The 24912-nt window shown below is 44.4% G+C and overlaps 1 protein-coding gene across 2 annotated transcripts; it reads left to right on the top strand.

The window, feature by feature from the left end:
- The first annotated feature begins 15405 nt into the window (after nt 1–15405).
- LOC100280419 ((+)-neomenthol dehydrogenase) lies at nt 15406–19349 on the top strand. 2 transcript variants are annotated; one of them, XM_008669656.4, is made up of 5 exons: nt 15406–15713; nt 15831–16077; nt 16182–16262; nt 18333–18527; nt 18743–19349. In XM_008669656.4, the coding sequence occupies exons 1-5, from the start codon at nt 15676–15678 to the stop codon at nt 19124–19126; spliced, it is 945 nt and encodes a 314-aa protein (XP_008667878.1). In that variant the 5' UTR covers nt 15406–15675; the 3' UTR covers nt 19127–19349.
- The last annotated feature ends 5563 nt before the right edge of the window (nt 19350–24912 follow it).

The following is a 24912-nucleotide window of genomic DNA, read 5'->3' as shown; positions in this document are numbered from 1 at the left end:
GCGTGATCTCCCGACATCACTTCGAGCGGTTAAGCTCTAATGAAGCATCGAGCTCTGATACCAATTGAAAGTCGCCTAGAGGGGGGGTGAATAGGGCGAAACTAAAATTTACAAATATAAACACAACTACAAGCCGGGTTAGCGTTAGAAATATAAACGAGTCCGAGAAAGAGGGTGCAAAACAAATCGTAATCAAATAAGGAGTGTGACACGCGGATTTGTTTTACCGAGGTTCGGTTTTCGCAAACCTACTCCCCGTTGAGGAGGCCACAAAGGCCGGGTCTCTTTCAACCCTTCCCTCTCTCAAACGGTCCCTTGGACCGAGTGAGCTTTCTTTTCTCAATCACTTGGAACACAAAGTTCCTACAAGGATCACCACAAGATTGGTGTCTCTTGCCTCAATTACAAGTGAGTTTGATCGCAATGAGAGAATCAAGAAAGCACGATTAAAAAGCCAAGCAACAAGAGCGACAAATGACACACGGATCACTTTCTCTCTCAAGCCACTAATCACTAATGATCTCTTTTCTCAATTGTGAAACTTGGAGAGATGGAGGCTTTGAATGTGTCTTGGAATGGATTGCTAGCTCTTGTATTGAATGTTGAAGGTTGGAATGCTTGGATGTAGTGAATGGAGGTGGTTGGGGTTGTATTTATAGCCACCAACCACTTCCTAGCCGTTGGGCCATTCTGCTGAGCGCGGACGGTCCGCCCTCCTGGTGCGGACGGTCCGCCCCTGTGGATCAACGGCTGAAAATGCAACGGTCAGCAGTAACGGCTATATCAACGGCTATATTGCATTTAATGCGTCGTCAGATGTCAGACAGAGCCAGTCGCGGACGGTCCGCGAGCCTGGCCCGGACGGTCCGCAAACCCGCTATAATTCATTTCTCCGAACCCGTTACCTTCGGGTTTTTCGGTTTCTCACCTACCGGACGGTCCGCGCCAGCTGCCGGACCGTCCGCGCAAGGGCCCGGACGGTCTTTGCTTTTCCTCCGGACAGTCCATAGTGCAGACTTGGATTTTTGCATTGGTTCTGTCCGAGTGACATCCTCGTGTCGCGGACGGTCCGTTGCAAGGGCCCGGACGGTCCGCGCTTGGCCTGTTTTTCCAAAAAGCTTCTCCTGTCCGGAATAATCTACGGTATTCCGGATAGTCGATTTAGTATAGATATAGATGAACCTTTGGCACCTGTAGAACATATAATCTAGAGCAAACTAGTAAGTCCAATTGTTTGTGTTGGGCGATTCAACCACCAAAATTAATTAGGGACTAGGTGTAAGCCTAATTCCCTTTCACATACCCTGGGGTGGAGTTAACCACCACGTTCCCTTCTTTGCACTGAGGTGGAGGACCTTTTCCCTTCCTAAGTTTGCACCTCCGAGCTGTATGCCTGGAGACACCACAAACGTAGCAGATAAAGTCCTCCTTTTTCTTCTTCATCTTTTTGGACTTAGATTGGTTCATATTCTTCTGTGGAGAGTTCTTCTTCTTCTTCTGGAATTTTCTATCTCCACCCTTCTCAACAACGTGAGCCTGAAGTTGTTGGGATGGCTTGTTATTGGACCTTGCACGCTCTTCCACATTTATCGCAGCTGACAACTCAGTGAGAGTCATTTGCTTCTTCATGTGGCGACGTGAAGTCACAAAGTCTCGCCAAGGAGGCGGGAGCTTTGCCAGTATTGCATTCACCTGAAAACTGTCTGGTAGGACGCAGCCATATTGGACCAAGTCCCTTACGAGTAGTTGAATCTCCTGTAGCTGCTCCATAACAGACCTTCCCTCAACCATTTTATAGTTGAGGTAGTTTTCCGTTGTGAATGACTCATTGCCATTGTCAACTTCAGAGAACTCGTTCTCAAGTTCAGTCCATAGACCCTTAGCGGAGCTAAAACCAGAGTACACGTCAAATAAGCGGTTCGACAAGACGTTCAGCAGACGAGACAAGCATGCCTCATTGGCTTCGTCCCACTTGGCCTTCTCCGCTAGTGCGGCGGCCTTCGCTGCATCATCAGAATCATCTGATGCAGCCTGGGGAACAGCCGACGTCACTACCCAAAATAATTTTAGGTCAGTGAGCCACATGCGAGTCTTAATCTGCCAGTGTTTAAAGCTTGCGCCGTCGAACGCTTCAGGCTTAATGACATTAGAACTAGAAGCCATTATACGAATTGGTTTTCTGGATTGTTGTAAATTTAGAGAAACAAGTGACATGCTTCCTTCAGATTTAAATAAATTAAATATTCTAATTCCGAATAAAACAAGCATATAACTCAGATAAATGCCATATATAATTATTGCAGCAATGAACAGTAGCAATTCTAGAACATGTAAACATGTAAAATAGCATCTCAGGTCCATCTTATAATTAAACATGGCTTGCAGATGAAGAAGGCGGATTAAACAAATAAACATAATTGTTTATCTTAAACTATTGCTCTCAATAGCGGGTTGCTGTAATAAACAGCCCTCCAACGCTAAAAGGTGATCAGAGATCCTCGACTAACGCGACAATCCTATCTTACCAAATAATGGCTTTAGATCAGATGTAATAAGCCTAATAATCAAATATAAATACTGATAGAAAGGAGCTGTGTACTAAATAAATTAACAGAATTTAACACAGGTAAACAGCCTCAACAAAGAGAGATTTAATTAGGCACAAATAATATCAATGCTGAAAATAACAATACACTAAAACTCAGACTGTCACGTTGTCTCACTACACCGCTATCATCATCGAGCAATCAAATCCGCCCACAAAAGTGCAATCACACCCAAGTATTTAATACTAGCACATTGCACAAAATTAAACAATAAATAAAGTGAGACAACGAATAACTCATAGCACGTAGATTGTCTACGTGGGAAGACCAGCTCAGCGAACACAAGGTTCTGTCCCAGAAAACCAATTCCGCCGCCCACGTCCGGGCCTGCACGGCGGGAGGTCGGCGGAGATACTAGAGCCGCTGCCAGAGCCGAGGGAGACGTCCACGGCACCAGCCCGAGAAGACGAACACCGCGCAGCAGGGAGCCCAGACACCAGACCACGGTGGACAATAATCAGAACAGACAGAGCACCATACAGGTGCACTGGTGAGACAACGAAGCGCAGGAGAACCTCGCTGCGCACAAGCAGTGTCACCTCCACCTTCTTCCACCAGCAGGATTAACACCAGAACACCAAGAATCGAAGGAATCGATCCAAATTGTGACCGGAACCGAGAGGAGGAATAGGAACAGAGAGCTGGGATTTTGACGAGTGCTTGAGCAGGGAGAAAGCCTCCATATTTCAAGAGCCGAGGGAGAAGCGGTTGCAGAGAGAGGGCGTAGAGATCGGCGAGAGCTGAACAACCGGCCCCTGCACGCCACCGCCAGCACCCACGATTCCCTGCTCGTTCGCTCGCTCTCTGGTACGCACCCCTCCGTGCCCTACGCTCGCTTCTCTCTTGCCGGCTGGCCTTGCTGGGCTGCTCGGCCAAGCGGCCTGGTAGTGGCCCAGCTGGCTGGCCATTTTCTTTTTTTTAATTCATTTCTTATATTTTCCAATAAAGAAAATAAAGGGAAAACCCCTCAAATGAACAGCAGTATGTTATTTTACGAACAGTTTACGTAATACGTGTTCTTTGTCTTGGGTTCAATCAAGTGGATTAACCAGGGTGTGTATGTCTTTTGACTTATAGTTCACATGTGTGAAGTTCAAAGGCGATGATGGACGATGAAGGTGAATATCACATAGGTTTGTACCGATGGACCTGTAGCAATGAAGAACGAGCGTTAGAACTTATCTGAGAGATTGAGGAAAGACGAGTGACTAGTTGGGGTGGTCGACATTTGTGATATTGTCATACACGAGGGCATGATAGAGCGGTCGTGTCACTGGCGTGATACAGGACTAGTGGGACACATACATGTTCATGATGTGAGGGATGCATGTGGAGTACGCTACCAATGGTAATTTGGTGGTTGACCCTCAAAACCATCCAACGATGATTTTGCAGTTTGGTCTTAAAACCTGGGTGTTGTTCCCGTAGGAATCGAAGGCGACATGTGGAGCCATTGTGGAGGTCTAGGGTTTGGGAGTTGGACCATTATGCTCATGGCTAAGTGGTTTAGCTCTAAAATATCTAAGGGTATATTAGAAATGTGTAATAACCTCTATAAAGGGCTGCCCTCACCTAGCCATCTCTCTTATCTATCCAGCAATTAAGTATTCAGTTTTTTTTCTTATCGGCCATTTTCTCTAGACTGATATTTAGATCCACAACTGTTTTTGCAGACAAATATTTATCAGTGTATCTTAAGATCTAGAAAGCCTTGCCCTTACCACATTGGTTCATGATGAAGCGAAATTCTTTTTCGTTTTCCCTTGAGTTCTTGAAGTTTTCATTATAGATTTTCTTCCCAATCTAGTCGCTTTGATCTTTTGAATCTGCTTTCTTAAGAACTTTTGGGTTGATAGAAACATGTAAGGACCTCTAAGGATAATTTCCATCAAATGCTTTGGCAGATTCAACTCGAGCACAAAAATCCAACCACTTAATCAATTTTGAGAAACCCCGAGTTGAGAGCTCATTTTTTGATCTGCTGTTGAAGTTTTAAATTTTTGGAGCTCAAATTTGATTTGTACACACCTTTAAACTTTCATGTGAAGATGTGTGCAAATTTTTAGCTCAAGCATAGTTTGTTTGAATCATTTTTTAATTTTGGAACTCGAGTTCACGCTACTCGGACAAAAGCAGCATGTCACGTGTGGAGCAACGGTGTCGACCATTAGCGCAACATTGTCGCTAGACGTGGTAATGGGTTCTAAATTTTACACAATAAAAAATTAAGGATTAGGTTATATTAGAATCAAGGTCTATTTCTATTCATTTTTAACTAAATTTAATTAAGGTCTCAAACAAATCGTGAACAAACATTTGCATGATCTATTACTATCCTTTACTATCGTACTCTCATAGGTTTAGAGTTTTGGTTGTCTATTTTGTGGTCTGTTTGTTTCTTTGGGTTCTTATATACCATAGAAACTTTTCCTAAGCATGTAACCACTAGTTGGTTGTGGTGTTTTTGGTTTGGGCTTTTTATTAATTCTTATTGGAGTAGAGATATCAATTTTCAGATTTTGAAAAGTTTCACTCATGCACTTGGTTAGATGTTGAACATGTTTTATCTAATTCTAGTTTAGTTAATTTCATACACGAGGAGTTTGAAAACTTTGAAAGAAACCAAAAGCCAAAAGCCCACCTCCACAAGACCGCCACCTCATATGAAAACAAATGAGTTTTTAAAAACAAATATGATGACATGGTAGTTAGAAACAAAGTTAGGAACACATTCTATGCATAAGACCATCCTCGTACATATATGTACAGATCAATATGGACCCTTCGTCTAACATCCTTCGGCTGATATGTTTTAAAAAGACACCTTCCACACTCTCCTGCGTCGTGACCAGCTGCATATTTGCAAAATACATGCATATACAGTCAAAGGATGTTAGACGAATGGTTCAGATTGATTTTATTATGTATATGTGTACGAAGATGTCCTTATGCACAGATTGTATTCCCAATAAAATTAGGTTGGCGGCCTAAAGTTTTTAGTAAAAAGAGAGCCTACAGTATAGTTAGTTTGCTCCTATTGCTGGCCTAAATCATTTTAACTTTTGCTGTTTTAAATGATTTAAAACTATTTTAAACGGATGTTAAAAGTAATTTCTTAAATGGAAACTCATGAACACAGTTTATCCCAGAGGAAAACTCATGAACACAGTTTGCCCCAAAATGAAAACTCATGTCTATGGGAGATTGCCCCAAAGGAAACAGTTTGAAGAACAACTCTGGTGAAATCAATGGTATCTTTTTTTTACGAAGGGGCGAAGCTCCCTATTTTATTAGAAAATAGGAAAGTTTGAAGCAACAGCATCCACACGACCAACAAACCAAAAGGATCGCACAAGGTCAGATCCCTATCTAGACTCTAAACACTATCTAACTAGATCAGTGAAGAGTCTAGGATAGCGGATAAAGTTTGACCTACGAATAACCACATAAGACTTTCTTATTTACAGACCACCATAACATGACAGACAGGAGCAACAAAAGATACTGAACCAAAGACCAGCACCATCCTTCAATGGTATCTGCAATTCCGGTTCATATGTCAATTGCTGTCTGCCATCGATTCAATTGCTGTCTGCCTATCGCTATGGGCCATCGATTCAATTGCTGTCTGCCTATCGCTACCGTGCCTCGCAGGCGGAGGAAGCGGACGGTGGCGTAGCTCTGCAGAATCGAAGCTGGGTGCGCGAGTAACTACACCTTTATTTGGGACTTGCTGGAGAACATTCAGCTGAAGGCTGGTTCGTGCTATGGAAACGGTCTAGGGATCAAGAAGCATATGGGGTGTGTAGGATGATGACAGTTGCGCCCCTTGTGACCAAATAATCTGAGACAATGGATCACCTGCTGCTCCTGCTTTGGTGCGTCTTCAGCAGGGAAGTGTAGTCGCGCATCCTGACGAAGCTTCAGCTGCTACATCTAATGAACAACGAGTTATTGATCTGGTGGCCTAGGGCACTGAGTCCTGGCCTGGGTGCTTCATTTGACCGGTGGATGAATAATGCTGTAATTGGTCCTAAGTCACCTTTGGAAAAGGTTAGCGCCGTGGCATCTCCACTTAACATGAGATCTAGTTTGGAAACTCAAATTTTCTTAGAATCTCTGTCATTTCCAAGGGTAGCAATCCCAAGAATAACATTTGAATAAGATTTGTGTTGGATTAATGTGGGCTTGGCCCAAATTAATATTCAATAATAGTCAATGCTAATGGCCCACTTTAATGCTATGGTGTACTAATTATTTAGTACCATATTGGAAGTTCAAAGGACAAATCAATCAACTTAAATAGGTGGACCATTGGTGCATCTATTGAGAAGTTGAGAAAAGGATGAAGGACTGCCACACGCGCGCGCGCCGCCGTCGCCGCCGGCCGGGCCGTGGCCGTGGCTCGGTCCGAATATTCCTTTCAAACGGTTGCGCATTTTGCCTGGAGTGATGACCGTCATGATAACCGTCTGTTTCCTGTCTTATGGCCAGTAACGGACGTCAGTTACTGTCGTCAGTTTCCAGCTCTAATGCGCGACCGTTTCTGTCCGTTGTCCTTCTCCCTTCTTCTGACCGCCTATAAGAATGGAGAGGGAGGGCTCTTCCAGACACGCGAATTATCTCACGCGAATTGCAAACAACACATTCCCGTCCCATCTTCTGCGAGCACAGAGAGTGGGAGAGCAGGCCTCCGAAATCACCGACCGCAGAGATACACTTGCACGGGTGTGCGGGCGATCAGATTTTTGGGGAGCGTCTTCGCGACTGCTCGCGTGATCTGTTTGTCCAGCTGCTTCATTCGACGTCTTCCCGAGTTGACGCGTGCTGCTGTTCTTCTTCCCGGCGACCGTTCGAGGGACTGCACAGCGTACATCTTCCTGCACCGACTTCGTACGGCTACATCGAACAAACACACGAGATGTCTCGTGTGAATGGAGCCACTGGTGCCTTGAGCATCGGTCCCTCCGCTGGGTACACTCTGTTCTTCGTATTTGTGCATGTTTCATTGCTGTTTACTGCTTATGCGAGTAGTTATACACACATGCACATACATGTCATCACATATATCGCACTGATTTTCTGGATTAAATTGAAACTAAAAATGCCTAACTTTCTAACAATCCAAAAATCTGATATTAGGCATTTTTCTGTTAGTGGTTTTGCTGCTGCGTTAAAACCAAGTGAACCTTTTGATGGGACGTTTTACAAGAGATGGCGTAGTAAGATGATACTGTGGTTGACTGCAATGAACTGCTATCACGCCGCACAGGGGAAACCCGAACAGTTCACTCCTGAAGAGGAGAGAATGTTCGACGTTGCCGATAACCTGTTTCGAGGCGCCGTGATTGGCGCTCTTGCCAACAAGTATGTTGATTCTTATCTAACGTGCACATCTGCAAAAGAGTTATGGGATGCATTAGATGAGAAGTTTGGTGTTTCTGATGCTGGTAGCGAGCTGTACATCATGGAGCAGCTATTTGACTATAAGATGGTGGAAAACCGTCCTGTAGTTGAACAGGCTCATGAAATACAGGCACTGGCTAAAGAACTCGAACAATTCCCATGTGTCTTGCCTGACAAGTTCGTGGCCGGCGGTATTATCGCTAAACTGCCACCTTCTTGGACGGACTTTGCTACCACTCTAAAACATAAGAGACAAGAGTTTAGCGTGGCTGAGCTTATTGGTTCTCTTGATGTTGAGGAGAGGGCGAGAGCAAAAGACACTCGTGGAAAAGGAGTTGAGACTTCTAGTGCCAATATGGTACAAAAGAAGAACTCCAATGCATCACATAATAATAAAAAGAAGAACAAGCAACACAATGCCACGAAGCCCAAGCAGGCAGCCTCGTTCAAAAAGAAGAACAAAGGAGCTGGTTGCTTTGTTTGCGGGAGTACTGATCATTGGGCAAGCGCTTGTCCAGACCGCAAATTTAAGCAAGAGAAAAAACCAGCTCAAGAGAAGAAAACAGTAAACATGGTTGTTAGCGAGACTGCAGAAGGAACATCGGGGTATGGTAATCTTTTACCTACTGTTCTTTCAGTGTGTCAATCCCCTGAGTGGTGGGCTGATACCGGTGCTAATATTCATGTGTGTGCTGATATTTCTTTATTTTCTTCTTATCAGTGCAAAGGGACTGGAGCCTTGCTGATGGGGAACGGATCACATGCGCGTGTTCTTGGTGTTGGTACAGTCATTCTGAAGTTTACTTCGGGAAAGACGGTGCTATTGAAGAACGTGCAGCATGTCCCCTCCATCAAAAAGAATCTAGTTAGTGGCTCTCAATTGTGTCGAGATGGCTACAAAATTGTCTTTGAGTCCAATAAATGTATACTGTCTAAGTATGGAACGTTTGTTGGAAAAGGCTATGACAGCGGAGGCTTGTTCCGCTTATCTTTGCATGATGCGTGTAATAAGTCTGTGAACAATGTTGTTTCGAATGAGTCGTATATTTGGCATTCACGACTTTGTCATATCAATTTTGGTTGTGTCTCGCGGTTAGCAGATTTAAATTTAATCCCGAAATTTGATTTAGTCAAAGGTTCTAAGTGCCAGGTGTGCGTGCAATCTAAGCAACCTCGCAAGCCTCACAAGGCTGCGGAGGCGAGGAATTTGGCACCACTAGACTTAATACATTCCGATTTATGTGAGATGAACGGAATTTTGACTAAAGGAGGCAAGCGATATTTTATTACTTTTATCGATGACTCTACTAGATTTTATTATGTGTATCTCTTAAAATCAAAAGATGAAGCTTTGCATTTTTTTAAGACCTACAAAGCTGAAGTTGAAAATCAACTCGAGAGGAAAATTAAACGGTTAAGGTCTGATCGTGGTGGAGAATATTTTTCGGGTGATTTTTCTGATTTTTGTGTGGAACATGGTATTATTCATGAGAGGACACCGCCATACTCACCACAATCCAATGGGGTTGCTGAAAGAAAGAACCGTACTCTAACTGATTTGGTTAACGCCATGTTAGAGACTTCAGGGCTATCTAAGGAATGGTGGGGTGAGGCGATCTTGACGGCGTGTCATGTCCTGAATAAAGTTCCCACAAAGAACAAAGAAATCACACCATTCGAGGAATGGGAAAAGAAGAAATTAAATATCTCCTATTTGCGCACCTGGGGTTGTTTGGCTAAACTGAATGTGCCAATTAACAAGAAGCGCAAATTAGGACCGAAAACTGTTGATTGTGTTTTCCTTGGGTATGCTTTCCACAGCATTGGATATAGGTTTTTAATTATAAACTCTGGAGTACCGGACATGTTGGTTGGTACAATTATGGAGTCCAGAGATGCTACGTTTTTTGAGGAAGAATTTCCCATGAAAGCTACACATGATACGTCTAATGATGAACCAACGATACCCCATGAGCATTTTATTCCGGTAGAACACACTGAGGAATCCCATATACATAATCATGTGGAAAATGACAATGTATCAACTCGAAAGAGTAAGAGACCAAGGATTGCAAAGTCCTTTGGTGATGATTACATTGTATATCTTGTGGATGACACACCAAGTACCATTGAAGAGGCATATTCCTCTCCTGATGCTGACTTTTGGAAGGAAGCAATAAGGAGTGAGATGGATTCTATTATGTCTAATGCAACTTGGGAGGTAGTTGAGCGTCCTTATGGGTGTAAGCCCATTGGAAGTAAATGGGTGTTCAAGAAAAAACTTAGGCCTGATGGTACTATTGAAAGGTACAAGGCGAGGCTTGTAATTAAAGGCTATTCACAGAAGGAAGGTGAGGATTTCTTTGATACTTATTCACCTGTGGCTCGATTGACCACAATTCGTGTGCTACTTTCTTTGGCTGCCTCTCATGGTTTACTCGTCCATCAAATGGATGTTAAGACAGCATTCCTAAATGGAGAGCTAGATGAGGAAATTTACATGGAGCAGCCAGCTGGGTTTGTAGCAAACGGTCAAGAAGGCATGGTGTGTAAATTATTGAAATCTTTATATGGCCTAAAACAAGCACCTAAGCAATGGCATGAAAAGTTCGATAGAACTTTGACATCTGCCGGTTTTGTTGTGAACGAAGCAGACAAGTGTGTATACTATCGGTATGGTGGGGGCGAGGGAGTAATTTTATGCCTATATGTTGATGACATTCTAATCTTGGGGACGAGTCTTGATGTGATTAAAGAGACAAAAGACTTTCTGTCTAATAATTTTGAAATGAAAGATTTGGGAGAAGCTGATGTTATTCTTAACATTAAGCTACTGAGAGAAGGCATTGGTGGGATCACACTTGTGCAATCCCATTATGTGGAAAAGGTTTTGAGTCGCTTTGGTTTTAGCGAATGTGAACCTGCTCCAACGCCTTATGATCCTAGTAAGCTATTAAAGAAAAATCGAAGGATAGCTAGGGATCAATTGAGATATTCCCAAATAATTGGTTCACTCATGTATTTAGCTAGCGCTACGAGGCCTGACATCTCATTTGCTGTGAGCAAACTTAGTCGATTTGTTTCAAATCCGGGAGATGATCACTGGCGTGCTCTTGAGAGAGTTTTGCGCTATCTAAAGGGTACTATGAGTTTAGGCATCCATTATACCGGGTACCCAACAGTGCTGGAGGGTTATTGTGATGCAAACTGGATATCTGATGCTGATGAGATATATGCCACAAGTGGATATGTGTTTTCACTTAGAGGTGGTGCTGTTTCATGGAAGTCTTGCAAGCAGACCATCTTAACGAGGTCGACTATGGAAGCAGAACTCACAGCATTAGATACCGCTTCAGTTGAGGCTGAGTGGCTTCGTGAACTCCTTATGGATTTACCGGTGGTTGAAAAACCTGTGCCGGCTATTTCCATGAACTGTGATAATCAGACTGTGATAATTAAGATAAACAGTTCTAAGGATAATATGAAGTCGACAAGGCACATAAAGAGGCGTTTGAAATCTGTCAGGAAATTGAGAAACTCCGGAGTAATAGCGTTGGATTATGTCCATACGTCTAAAAATCTGGCAGATCAATTTACTAAGGGGCTATCACGTAGTGTGATAGATAGTGCATCAAGTGAGATGGGCATGAGACCCACCTAAAGTTTATCATAGTGGTAACCTGTTCTATGTGATCGGAGATCCCGTGAATTAGAATGGTGAAACAAGCTAGTGGTAGACTGAGAGGAAAGACCCTTAATAAGGCTCATTTCAGATGCATATCTTTCCTTACTGTAAGGTAGGTTGGTGTTTACACCTTAATATGTTCCAAGTGGCTTTGTGAAGCAAAGATGTTGTCCTACAGAACATCTTTAGAGGAACATACCTATATGGGTTAACTGCTAGTCACAGTTTATGAGATCTGGGTGGTTTCTAGATACCCATGAAAGGCTATGGAGTTTGACTTATATGCTCCAACCAGAGGGGATGCGTTCAGCAATCTAGTACTGGTAAAGAGTTTAGATGAAACTCATTCCACGCAAAACTGCCAATTCAAGGCCTAGTCCATTGTGCAGTTGTGGTCAAGTGTAGTCTAAGTTCTAGGTGGATGTTCAACTTAACAGTCTCCATCGAAACACCAGTATATCAAACGTTTGAGATGATGAGAGCTTTTTGTGTGACTTAGCATTTGGTGGGGATTGTTGGATTAATGTGGGCTTGGCCCAAATTAATATTCAATAATAGTCAATGCTAATGGCCCACTTTAATGCTATGGTGTACTAATTATTTAGTACCATATTGGAAGTTCAAAGGACAAATCAATCAAATTAAATAGGTGGACCATTGGTGCATCTATTGAGAAGTTGAGAAAAGGATGAAGGACTGCCACACGCGCGCGCGCGCCGCCGCCGCCGCCGGCCGGGCCGGGCCGTGGCTCGTGGCTCGTGGCTCGTGGCTCGTGGTAGATCGGACCTTGGTCCGAATATTCCTTTCAAACGGTTGCGCATTTTGCCTGGAGTGATGACCGTCATGATAACCGTCCGTTTCCTGTCTTATGGCTAGTAACGGACGTCAGTTACTGTCGTCAGTTTCCAGCTCTAATGCGCGACCGTTTCTGTCCGTTGTCCTTCTCCCTTCTTCTGACCGCCTATAAGAATGGAGAGGGAGGGCTCTTCCAGACACGCGAATTGCAAACAACACATTCCCGTCCCATCTTCTGCGAGCACAGAGAGTGGGAGAGCAGGCCTCCGAAATCACCGACCGCAGAGATACACTTGCACGGGTGTGCGGGCGATCAGATTTTTGGGGAGCGTCTTCGCGACTGCTCGCGTGATCTGTTTGTCCAGCTGCTTCGTTCGACGTCTTCCCTAGTTGACGCGTGCTACTGTTCTTCTTCCCGGCGACCGTTCGAGGGACTGCACAGCGTACATCTTCCTGCACCGACTTCGTACGGCTACATCGAACAAACACACGAGATGTCTCGTGTGAATGGAGCCACTGGTGCCTTGAGCATCGGTCCCTCCGCTGGGTACACTCTGTTCTTCGTATTTGTGCATGTTTCATTGCTGTTTACTGCTTATGCGAGTAGTTATACACACATGCACATACATGTCATCACATATATCGCACTGATTTTCTGGATTAAATTGAAACTAAAAATGCCTAACTTTCTAACAATTTGTAGTTATTGATAACTAGCCCTGCATACGGACGTGGAAAAATTACCGACAAACTTGTGATGCCCAATTACTACGGCGCAGAGCACGTCAGCGAAGCCCTCTTGCCCCTCCTACTGTACTGTCCTCCTCCGACGGAAGAACTACCACTACCGCAACACATCAGTTTTTCATAATTCTGATTTCTGAACCAAGCTTTATGTGTGCCTGAATCCAGAAGCAGCAACTAAACGAGTAAACGACTTCGACAACCTCGACGAGGAGAGGCTGGACGCATTCCGGAGAAGAACTTTGAGGCCGGTGCGGTGCAGGCCCGCGGTCGCGTGGGTGGCCGACGGAGTTCTCCGCGTACAAGGTGGCCATGAACGCCTGCTCGCGCGTCAACTGCGTGTGGACCCCGGGTAGTACGTGAGGACTCACATCACATGACACGGAACTCGGGGCTCCTCGCGGGCGCGGTGCAAGTGTGGTGGGCGTGGCGCTCCTTCCGGAAAGAGGGCTGACCCTGACCGGCGCCGCGTTCTTTGACGGCAGCGGCAAGGGGACCTCGTTCGTGTGATCAGGACCGGATGTTTGGGCACGCCACGGCTACTTGCGGCTGCTCTCGCAAAGGTGCAGTAGAGTTTGTCTACCAAAAATCGCCGACAGTTTAGGTTATTATGTGTTGATTTATTAGACGAGAGAAAAAACCCTTCACGATAAAGCGTGTATATAAGAATCTTAGATAAATACAACACGGATTTAAACTACAGTTTAATCTATCCTATAACCGGTATATCTATCCGATCATAAATTCTTATCATATATAATAACTTCTTATCAAAAAGTTACTTCAACTTATCGAGAATAGAGCTTAATTTTAGACCTGGAGGTTTAAATAATACTCGTCATTTTTCTTCTGTTACTCAGTTTGTTGTCTCTAGAACTCCATTTATTGCCTCAAGACTGATTGATGAGAATCTGTCTGCTGACGCAACACTGCAATCTCTATCTCTTGGGCGAATGATTGAGAACGAGATGACTGCGAAGACGAGGATGTGGACTGTCGTCCATGGTGCCTCAGCTCCCTACAATCAATCGTAGAGTCAAAAATACCCAACCTACAAGAGTGAACCATGCACTTAGTATAATAAACCATAAACTTAGTAGAGTAAACCATGGACTCAGTTCAATCGCAAGCATATGGACTTAGTAGATACGAGACGTTAACTTGATTAGTTAAGTAAATTACCCCCTATATCTACAGGAAAGGATAAGTAAATTACGTAGTTTAACCAATAAAGTACCAATACAATATTATATACGAAATAACATTGTCACGAGTGACAAATTATATAAAATAACCTTATTTCCGAGGGCATAATAATTACCCTCGGAAAATAAAAGTCTAAATTATCTAAGCACCACTAAGTAAACTAAAACAAATTAAATTAATTACATAATCAAATTCCAGACGTCAGATATAACAAGCTAAACAATATTGAACATACAAAAATTTTAATACTGAAAAAAGACAACTAGAAAATAATATGTACATTTACAAAATTATACTAAAAATTAAAAATACTCACTTAGCGGCTCGGCGGTAGGGTGGACGCGCGGCATGGGCGGGGCGGGGCCGGCGAGGGACGAGTCGGGGCAGGTGCCGGGGTGGGGGCAGTTGGCAGCGGCCATGGCCGCGGCGAGCAGGGCGACGGCGGTGGGCAGGACGGCGGCGGTGCTCTGGGCGCGATGGACAAGTTGGAAATGGAACGGCGCGGTCCGGTCCCACGTGTTAAAATCACTTATGTCCGTCGTAAGCTTATATTCGACGTCTGTCAGACAAGCCGTCGGATATATGCTGATGGCCATCGAACATAAGCTTATGTCTGACGGCCTTGTAGAAAGCCGTCGGATATAAGAGAGTCGTCGGAAATGTGTAATTTTATTGTTGTGAGCATAGCAAATCAGCAACAAAGTAAAGAAATGATTTGCAGTAAAAAAATCAGGCCTAACGGGTATTTCGAGTACCGTGGAGTGTTACCTGATTAGGTCCAAATTAAAATTAGGTTTTAAGTTTTGTTAACCGCAGGAGTCTTTCTTTAATCGGACTTCAGACTAAACGGGTACGGTCTCAGTTATTTTGGGCTCTGACCTCGGGTTTTATATCTAGTGCTACTGTCCACCCCCAAAGCCGGCCCTGGGTTAAACCGTGCCAAATTTTGCCACTAACTGCCGTTCTTGGTGCTAACTGCTAATGTGGCTCTTGTTGGGGCCTGTATCCAGAGCGGCTGCCAAATACTAGCACGTGACGACTAACCAAGCAAAATTGGATTCAAGCCCTGTTGCGTGGAGAGTGATCTCACTACTTCCACGGCTCCGCTTCAAGTATAAAATCTGCAGTCGTAGTAGGGGGGGGCTCGTATTCCTTCAGGGAACGGCTTCCATAGCGCTGAAGCGAGGCGTGCCGCATTGGGTTGTTCGAGAGCTCCTAGTGTTGCCCTACTACATGATGGAGGGCGATCTCCCCACGCCCGCGAACGCTAGGTACGTACACCTGACATATATGCATCCGCGCGTTCGCTCTGGCAGCCAGTGGCGAGAATTGCCAGTGAATCAATCATGCGCGTCTGCTGTATGTTACTGGTTGCATCGATCTGCCAGGGTTGTTGCCGTGGTCACCGGCGGCAACAAGGGGATCGGGCTGGAGGTGTGCCGGCAGCTGGCCTGCAGCGGCGTCACCGTCGTCTTGACAGCCAGGGACGACGCGAGGGGCGCGGCGGCCGTGGAGAACCTCAGAGGCCTGGGGCTCTCCGATGTCCTCTTCCACCGACTGGACGTTACCGACGCTCCGAGCATCGCTCGACTCGCTGGTTTCCTCGAGACCCGTTTCGGGAAGCTAGACATCCTGGTGATTACTGAACCGTCGTCTGTGATTAACTTTCGTAGGTTGAAGATCTTGTCCGGGTATATAGTTGGCTGATTTCGATGTGCGTGGTTGTGTGCCATTTGTAGGTAAATAATGCCGCGATTGGCGGGGTTGAGTATGTTCATGACCAAGATTGTGGCTCAGTAACGAGCGAGGAAAAGGCAAAGGTGAGCATCTTTTTTCAATTCGCCAAGGTTTTTCTTCTTCAGCTGTGGAGAAAAAGGGCGTGTGTTAGTAGGAGGATTTGTTTGTCTTTTTGGTGGAACAGGAGGGATCACGACCGATCCTTTCATTTAAAATTAGTGTAATGGCACACAAAAACAAATATTACACTTTATCTTAAAGAAAATATAAAAAATTATAAACTTAAAACGAATCCGACTCACTTTTTTAAGCTCGCTTGGTCGCTCTCATGACCTCATCTATAAGGTTGTTAGCAGAATCAACAGACAAAATAAACTAGATCAACCAACAAATTACAGATCACGATATACAAATTTACATGGAAAACCCTTCAATACAAAGGAAAAAAATCATGGTCACCAGCCATACAAAACATTCGCTGTAATTAGATTGTTTTCATAACGCCGCCCTTAGACGATGGCTTACAAGATGGTTATGGTGATGACACACGAGGAACTCCAATTACGCTTCGGCCTAAGTCTTAGGCGATGGGCCTCTGCATCGCTCGTCAACTTGGTCCCCTTTTGAGAATTTGAATCACAAAATCAATAGAGGTACGACCCACAAATAAAGGTTTAAGTGGTTTTCACGGCTTAATTAGGGTAATGGCCCGCTGTTAGGGGAAGAAGAATAGAATACGCGCTTCGCGCGCACGTGAATTACGATGACCATCGAAACTGGTGCTTTATAATAGTAGAACAAAAAAATATTAGTAAAATATAAATCAAAGCAAATAAAAGAGGGTGCACGAAAGAAAGAAAATTAGACCGTTTACAAAAGCTGGTCTAGCCGCCAGAGAAAAGTGCTTTTTCACACGAAGGATAACCAAGCCGAAGACTTCTTCGAAGCAAAATTTTCAGCGTTCCAACGAGGCCACTTCTCCTCTATAAAGATGATCTAACTGACCAAAAGCTTAATCTCCATGAAAAATAAGACCCTAAGCTGATTTCTGAAACTTTCCAAAACCTGCCTTGGTTCTAAAAAGCTTGACACTTGGATCCTAACAACAACAACAAATTGACAAAACAGGAACAGATGACCCATTGTTTCCTCAAAGTCATCGCAAAGCACACGATCAAAGAACTGAAGCTTCATATTCCTTCTTCTTAAGATATTTCTTGTACTAAACCTATTTTAAGCAAGCAACCAAAAGAAGACTTTATGTTTCTGTTGGCCAGAGGATTGTTATAACCATTTGAAGACCGGATGAACCCATTTTCCCCCCATCAGGGGCTGGTAGACTTTCAAAGGTGTGTTGAGGGTTGAGCTACTATTCCAAATATAACTCCAGACATCCTTATCCTCTGACCATGCTAGGTTTCGATTTGAGGAGCTTAAAATTGTTTAGAGACCAAAAGCCTCTACTGACAGAGGAAGATCGAAGAGGTCGCTCACGTTAGCCTGAGCAAGGGAAACGGTGGGCCTTTTAGCAAGAGAATAGAGCTGTTAAAGTTCAAGCCTTTGGATCCTATCAGCCTAGAGATCATCCTAAAGGAGACAGGTGGTGTCATTTGCCACACAAACCGAAGCCATTTCCTTGAACTTATCCAACAACTTTAAAATATCTCTACACCAAAAGGAGCCCTTTTTTATGTGATTAGAGAGATTACCATTGGAGTAATATTCTCCCAAACCAAATGCACCCACCAGATATCAGCCTTGTTGAAGAATTTGTGCAGGTTTTTGGTTAGCAGAGCCTCATTTTGAGCTATGAGGTCTAGATATCTTAGCAGATTTTAGTTTTCGTTCAGACAACGGTTATTGCATATAGTTTATGTTAAAATTGTAGATTGGATCCATTGCAATTTACATAGTTATAACCTACTGGTTTTTGTCCCTAAAAAACGTTTGACAAAATCACAAACCTGATAAAATATAAACCGCGTGTTGTTGGCACTGAGATAATTAACAGTTATTTCTACAATTAGGTAAGAACAGAAATTTAATTTATTATAATACAAAGATAAATCATAAATTATAAAAGTAATAGTTTGCTTATACTAGTCAGTTATACAATAGTGTTTCCAATGCATATGACCCTATGCATATGACAGTTGAGCGGCATGGACATGGATCAGAGGCTTGGATGGCTGTGGGAGAATTGCCGGGAGACCTACGACGATGCAAAGACAGGCCTACGAACAAACTACTACGGCACAAAGCAAGTAATCGAGACTTTACTGCCTCTACTGCAAGCCTCCTCCGATGGGAGGATCGTTAACGTCTCCTCCCACTTCGGCCAGCTAAGGGTAAGATCTGCTCATCACTTTGTGCAAGTCTAATGGCAACGCATTGTGCGTGCGTAAAAAAAGAGAGGTCAGGTCTGGAAATTTTCTTCTAAACTTTACCAAGGCCACCGAAGCTCATGTTCGAAGGATGATCCTGTTCAGTTATCTAGACGACAGTAGAACTTCCAAATTAAAGCATGAGACAGTAACAAAAGCTCCCTCCCAAAATAATGCAGCTTTTCCGAAACGAGGAGCTGAAGCGGGAGCTGAACGACATTGACAACCTCACCCCGGAGAGGCTGGATGGCCTGCTGGACATGTTCTTAAATGACTTGGAGGCCGGCGAGGTGGAGTCGTCGAACGGCTGGCCGATGTATTTCTCGGCGTACAAGGTGGCCAAGGCGGCCATGAACGCGTACTCGAGGATCCTGGCGAGGCGGCACCCCGAGCTGCGCGTCAACTGCGTGCACCCCGGCTATGTCAGGACCGACATGACCATACACTCGGGGCTGTTGACACCGGAGGAAGGTGGCAGCAGGGTGGCCATGGTGGCGCTGCTGCCGGGAGGCGGGCCAACCGGCGCGTTCTTTGAAGATTTTCAACAGTCGTCGTTCGTGTGATGTTGAACATGCAGCTGCATCTCATATGTATTCTATAGATATTATTTATGTGAAAGATGCTACAGTACGCTCCCCCTGCGTTTACATTCAGCGCACCTCTGAACTCTTAAACTTCAAGTCTTCAACGACAAATCTAGACATGATGCTGCAAAACATTTTTAATGTCTCCTCTTTCAAAACACGAGTTTCGTGCGTCATGCACGAAGCACAAAGAGTTTTTTTTCTCTTCCATATCATATCTCGTCTAACAACCAGATAAATACTTTCTAGAGGAGCTGTGAGAAAACACTCAGTCCAAGATTACATGAAGCACCGGACTGTCCGGTGTGCCAAGCGGAGCAACGGCTACTCGCGCCAACGGTCGTCTGTTACGGCTACAGTGAACAGTGTCGACTGCACGCGCAGAGTCAGAGCAGACGCACCGGACAGTGAACAGTGACTGTCTGGTGCACCACCGGACTGTCCGGTGGCCCACATGTCAGAAGCTCCAACGGTCGAACCCTAACGGTCGGGTGACATGGTTGGCGCACCGGACTGTCCGGTGCGCCATACGACAGCAGCCTTCACCAACGGCCATTTTGGTGGTTTGGGCTATAAATACCCCCCAACCACCACACTTCAAAATCCAAGTTTTCAGCCATCAAACCTTATACAAGAGCTCTAGACTTTATTCCAAGACACAAACAAAGAGATCAAATCCTCTCCTAAGTCTGGAATCACTCCAAACAAATTAGTGACTAGAGAGAGAGACTTTTGTGTTCTTTTGAGCTCTTGCGCTTGGATCGTTTTTCTTCTTCCCATTTCTTGTTCCTAAGATCATTGTAATCAAAGCAAGAGACACCAATTGTGTGGTGGTCCTTGTGGGGACATAGTGTCCTGTTTGATTGAGAAGAGAAGCTCACTCGGTCTAGGTGACCGTTTGAGAGAGGAAAAGGGTTGAAAGAGACCGGATCTTTGTGACCACCTCAACGGGGAGTAGGTTTGCAAGAACCGAACCTCGGTAAAACAAATCACCATGTCATTAGCTCTTATTCGCTTGTGATTTGTTTTCGCCCTCTCTTTTGGACTCGATTATATTTCTAACGCTAACTCCGGCTTGTAGTTGTGCTTAAACTTTATAAATTTCAGATTTGCCTATTCACCCCCCTCTAGGCGACTTTCAATTGGTATCAGAGCCCGGTACTTCATTAGAGCCTAACCGCTCGAAGTGATGTCGGGAGCATCCACCATGAGGGAGATCGGGACCGGCGACAAGTCCGCAAGCTCGGGGTGAACACATTCAAGGGAGTCCGCCCACAAGCACAAGGAGGAATCCTCTTCCTCCATCAAGTCCCAACGGAAGGGTGACAAGAAGAAGAAGATGAAGAAAGTGGTCTACTACGAGACCGACTCTTCGTCATCCTCCACCTCCGGCTCGGAATCGGCATCCGCTACTTCTAAGCGCCATGAGTGCAAGAAGTATAGTAAGATGCCCCTTCGCTATCCTCGTATTTCAAAACGCACTCCATTACTTTCGGTCCCATTAGGCAAACCACCTATGTTTGAAGGTGAAGATTATTCTATGTGGAGTGATAAAATGAGGCATCACCTAACCTCACTCCACAAAAGCATATGGGATATTGTTGAGTATGGAGCGCAGGTACCAAAAAAAGGGGACAAGGATTATGATTCGAAGGAGGTCGAACAAATCCAACACTTCAACTCCCAAGCCACTACTATACTCCTCGCCTCTCTAAGTCGAGAGGAGTATAATAAGGTGCAAGGGTTGAAGAGTGCCAAAGAGATTTGGGACATGCTCAAGACCGCGCATGAAGGAGATGAGGTGACCAAGATCACCAAGCGGGAAACGATCGAGGGGGAGCTTGGTCGCTTTATGCTTCACCAAGGAGAGGAGCCACAAGCAATGTACAACCGGCTCAAGACCTTGGTGAACCAAGTGTGCAACCTCGGGAGCACCAAATAGGATGACCATGAAATGGTCAAGGTTATTCTTAGATCACTTGTTTTTCTTAACTCTACTCAAGTTCAATTAATTCGTGGTGATTCAAGATATAAACTAATGTCTCCCGAGAAAGTGATAGGAAAGTTTGTGAGCTTTGAATTGATGATCAAAGGCTCCAAACAAATCATCGAGTGAGGCGCCACCTCCACACCCGAGGTGCAACCCATCGCCTTCAAAGCGACGGAGGAAAAGAAGGAAGAGTCTACGTCAAGTAGGCTCCCCATCAACGCCTCCAAGCTCGACAATGAGGAGATGGCTTTAATCATCAAAAGCTTTCGCCAAATCCCCAAGCAAAGGAAGGGGAGAGATTACAATCCCCGTTCCAAGAAGGTGTGCTACAAATGTGGTAAGCCCGATCATTTTATCGCTAAATGTCCTTTGTCTAGTGATAGTGACAGGGATAACGACAAGAGGGGAAAGAAGAAGGAAAAGAAAAAGTATTACAAGAAGAAGGGCGGCGATGCCCATGTTTGCCGGGAGTGGGACTCCGACGAGAGCTCCATCGACTCCTCCTCCGACGAGGATGCCGCAAACATCACCGTCAACAAGGGTCTTCTCTTCCCCAACGTCGGCCACAAGTGTCTCATGGCAAAGGACGGCAAAAAGAAGGTAAAATCTAGAGCCTCCACTAAATATGCAACATCTAGTGATGAGGAGAACTCTAGTGATGATGAGGATAACTTGCTCACCCTTTTTGCCAACTTAAACATGCAACAAAAAAAATTGAATGAATTGATTAGTGTTATTCATGAGAAGGATGAACTCTTGGATAGCCAAGAGGACTTCCTTATTAAAGAAAATAAAAAGCATGTTAAAGTTAAAAATGCTTATGCTCAGGAGATAGAAAAATGTGAAAAATTAACTAGTGAGCTAAGCACTTGCCGTGATATCATCTCAAACCTTAGAAATGACAATGCTAAACTAATTGCTAAGGTTGAGAATTTAAATGTTTGTGATGATTCTCTTGTTAGTCTTAGAAATGATAATGCTAGTTTGATTACTAAGATTGACAAGTTGAATGCATCACTCTCTAGCCTTAAAATTGAAAATGAAAAATTAATTGCTATGGCTAAAGATTTAAATGATTGCAATATTTCTATTTCCAATCTTAGAGATGAGAATGCTATTTTACATGCTAAGATTGTTGAATTAAGTACTTGCAAACCCTCTACATCTACCGTTGAGCATGTCACTATTTGCACTAGATGTAGAGATGTTAATATTGATGCTATTCATGATCACATTGCTATGATTAAACAACAAAATGATCATATAGCAAAATTAGATGCTAAAATTGCCGAGCATGAATTAGAGAATGAAAATTTTAAATTTGCTCATAGTATGCTTTGTAGTGGGAGACGCCCTGGCATTAAGGATGGCATTGGCTTCTGAAAGGGAATTAGACTTACACCTATTTCCTAAATGATTTTGGTGGTTGAATTGCCCAACACAAATAATTAGACTAACTAGTTTGCTCTAGTCTATAAGTTCTACAGGTGCCAAAGGTTCACAATAAGCCAATAAAAAGACCAAGAAAAGGGTTCAAACAAAGAGAGCAAGGGACAACCGAAGTGCTCCCTGGTCTGGCGCACCAGACAGTGTCCGGTGCACCAGGGGACTCCAAGCTGAACTTCTCACCTTCGGGAATTCTCAGAGACGCTTCGCTATAATTCACCGGACTGTCCGGTGCACCACCGGAGAGTGTCCGGTGCCCCAAGGGAGAGCGACTCTGAACTCGCCATCTTCGGGAATCCGCTCCGCTAAAATTCACCGGACTGTCCGGTGAGTCACCGGACAGTGTCCGGTGAGCCAGCGGAGCAACGGCTACTTCGCGTGCAACAGTCGACTGCAACGCATTAAAAGCGCGCCTGCGCGCGCAGAGGACAGAGCACGCGCAGTTGGCGCACCGGACAGTCTACAGGACCTGTCCGGTGCACCACCGGACAGTCTACAGGACCTGTCTGGTGCACCACCGGACAGCCCAGAGGCCCCACCTGTCAGCGCTCCAACGGTCGAACCCCAACGACTGGCTGACGTGGCTGGCGCACCGGACAGTGTCCGGTGGCACATCGGACTGTCTGGTGCGCCATGCGACAGCAGCCTTCCAACAGCCATATTTTGGTGGTTGGGGCTATAAATACCCCAACCACCCCACATTTAATGACATCCAAGTTTTCCACTCTTCTACACCTTACAAGAGCTAGCATTCAATACAAGACACACCAAAAAGATCAAATCCTCTCCCAACTCCACACAAAGCCTTAGTGATTAGAGAGAGAGATTTGTTGTGTTCATTTGAGCTCTTGCGCTTGGATTGCTTCTTTTCTTCATTCATTCTTGTGATCAAACTCAATTGTAACCAAGGCAAGAGACACCAATTGTGTGGTGGTCCTTGCAGGAACTTCGTGTTCCGTTTGATTGAGAAGAGAAGCTCACTCGGTCTAAATGACCGTTTGAGAGAGGGAAAGGGTTGAAAGAGACCCAGTCTTTGTGACCACCTCAACGGGGAGTAGGCTTGCGAGAACCGAACCTCGGTAAAATAAATCCTTGTGTCTCACTTCTTATTTGCTCACGATTTGTTTTGCGCCCTCTCTCTTGGACTCGTTTCTATTTCTAACGCTAACCCGGCTTGTAGTTGTGCTTAAGTTGTTAAATTTCAGATTCGCCCTATTCACCCCCCTCTAGGCGACTTTCAGCTTCCAAAAAGGAGACAATGTCAAGCTTAATGCCCCTAAAAGATTGTCTAACTTTGTTAAGGGCAAGGCTCCCATGGCTCAGGATAACGAAGGTTACATTTTATACCCTGCCGGTTATCCCGAGCACAAAATTAGGAGAATTCATTCTAGGAAGTCTCACTCTGGCTCTCATCATGCTTTTATGTATAAGAGTGAGGCATCTAGCTCTAGGCAATCAACACATGCTAAATTGCCTCAGAAGAAAACTCCTATTGCATCAAATGAGCCTAATATTTCATTTAAGACTTTTGATGCTTCGTATATGCTCACTAACAAATCAGGCAAAGTAGTTGCCAAATATGTTGGGGGCAAATACAAGGGGTCAAAGACTTGTGTTTGGATACCCAAGGTGCTAGTTTCTAATGTCAAAGGACCCAAGACCGTTTGGGTACCTAAGAACAAGGCCTAAATTTGTTTTGTAGGTTTATGCATCCGGGGGCTCAAGTTAGATAATTGATAGCGGGTGCACAAACCACATGACTGGGGAGAAAAAGATGTTCTCCTCCTACGAGAAAAACCATGATCCCCAAAGAGCTATCACATTCGGGGATGGAAATCAAGGTTTGGTCAAAGGACTTGGTAAAATTGCTATATCTCCTGACCATTCTATTTCCAATGTTTTTCTTGTAGATTCTTTAGATTACAATTTGCTTTCTGTTTCTCAATTATGCAAAATGGGCTACAATTGTCTTTTTACGGATATAGGTGTTACTGTCTTTAGAATAAGTGATGATTCAGTAGCATTTAAGGGAGTGTTAGAGGGTCAGCTATACTTAGTTGATTTTAATAGAGCTAAACTTGACACTTGTTTAATTGCTAAGGCTAACATTGGTTGGCTCTGGCATCGCCGACTAGCCCATGTTGGGATGAAGAATCTTCATAAGCTTCTAAAGGGAGAGTGAAAGCATCTAGGCCCCTGGTTGGTTTTAGTGATTAATGACAACGTAATATTATATGTGACTAACGTGTGTTTTGCAGAGACAAATGGTAAGTTAGGTCGCATGACAGGTAGAAGTACTACAACGGTGAAAACAATCCCGGAGATAAGA

The sequence above is a fragment of the Zea mays genome, chromosome 2 (assembly GCF_902167145.1).
Source record: "Zea mays cultivar B73 chromosome 2, Zm-B73-REFERENCE-NAM-5.0, whole genome shotgun sequence".
NCBI classification, from domain to species: domain Eukaryota; kingdom Viridiplantae; phylum Streptophyta; class Magnoliopsida; order Poales; family Poaceae; genus Zea; species Zea mays.
This window is presented reverse-complemented; position numbering and strand designations above follow the sequence as displayed.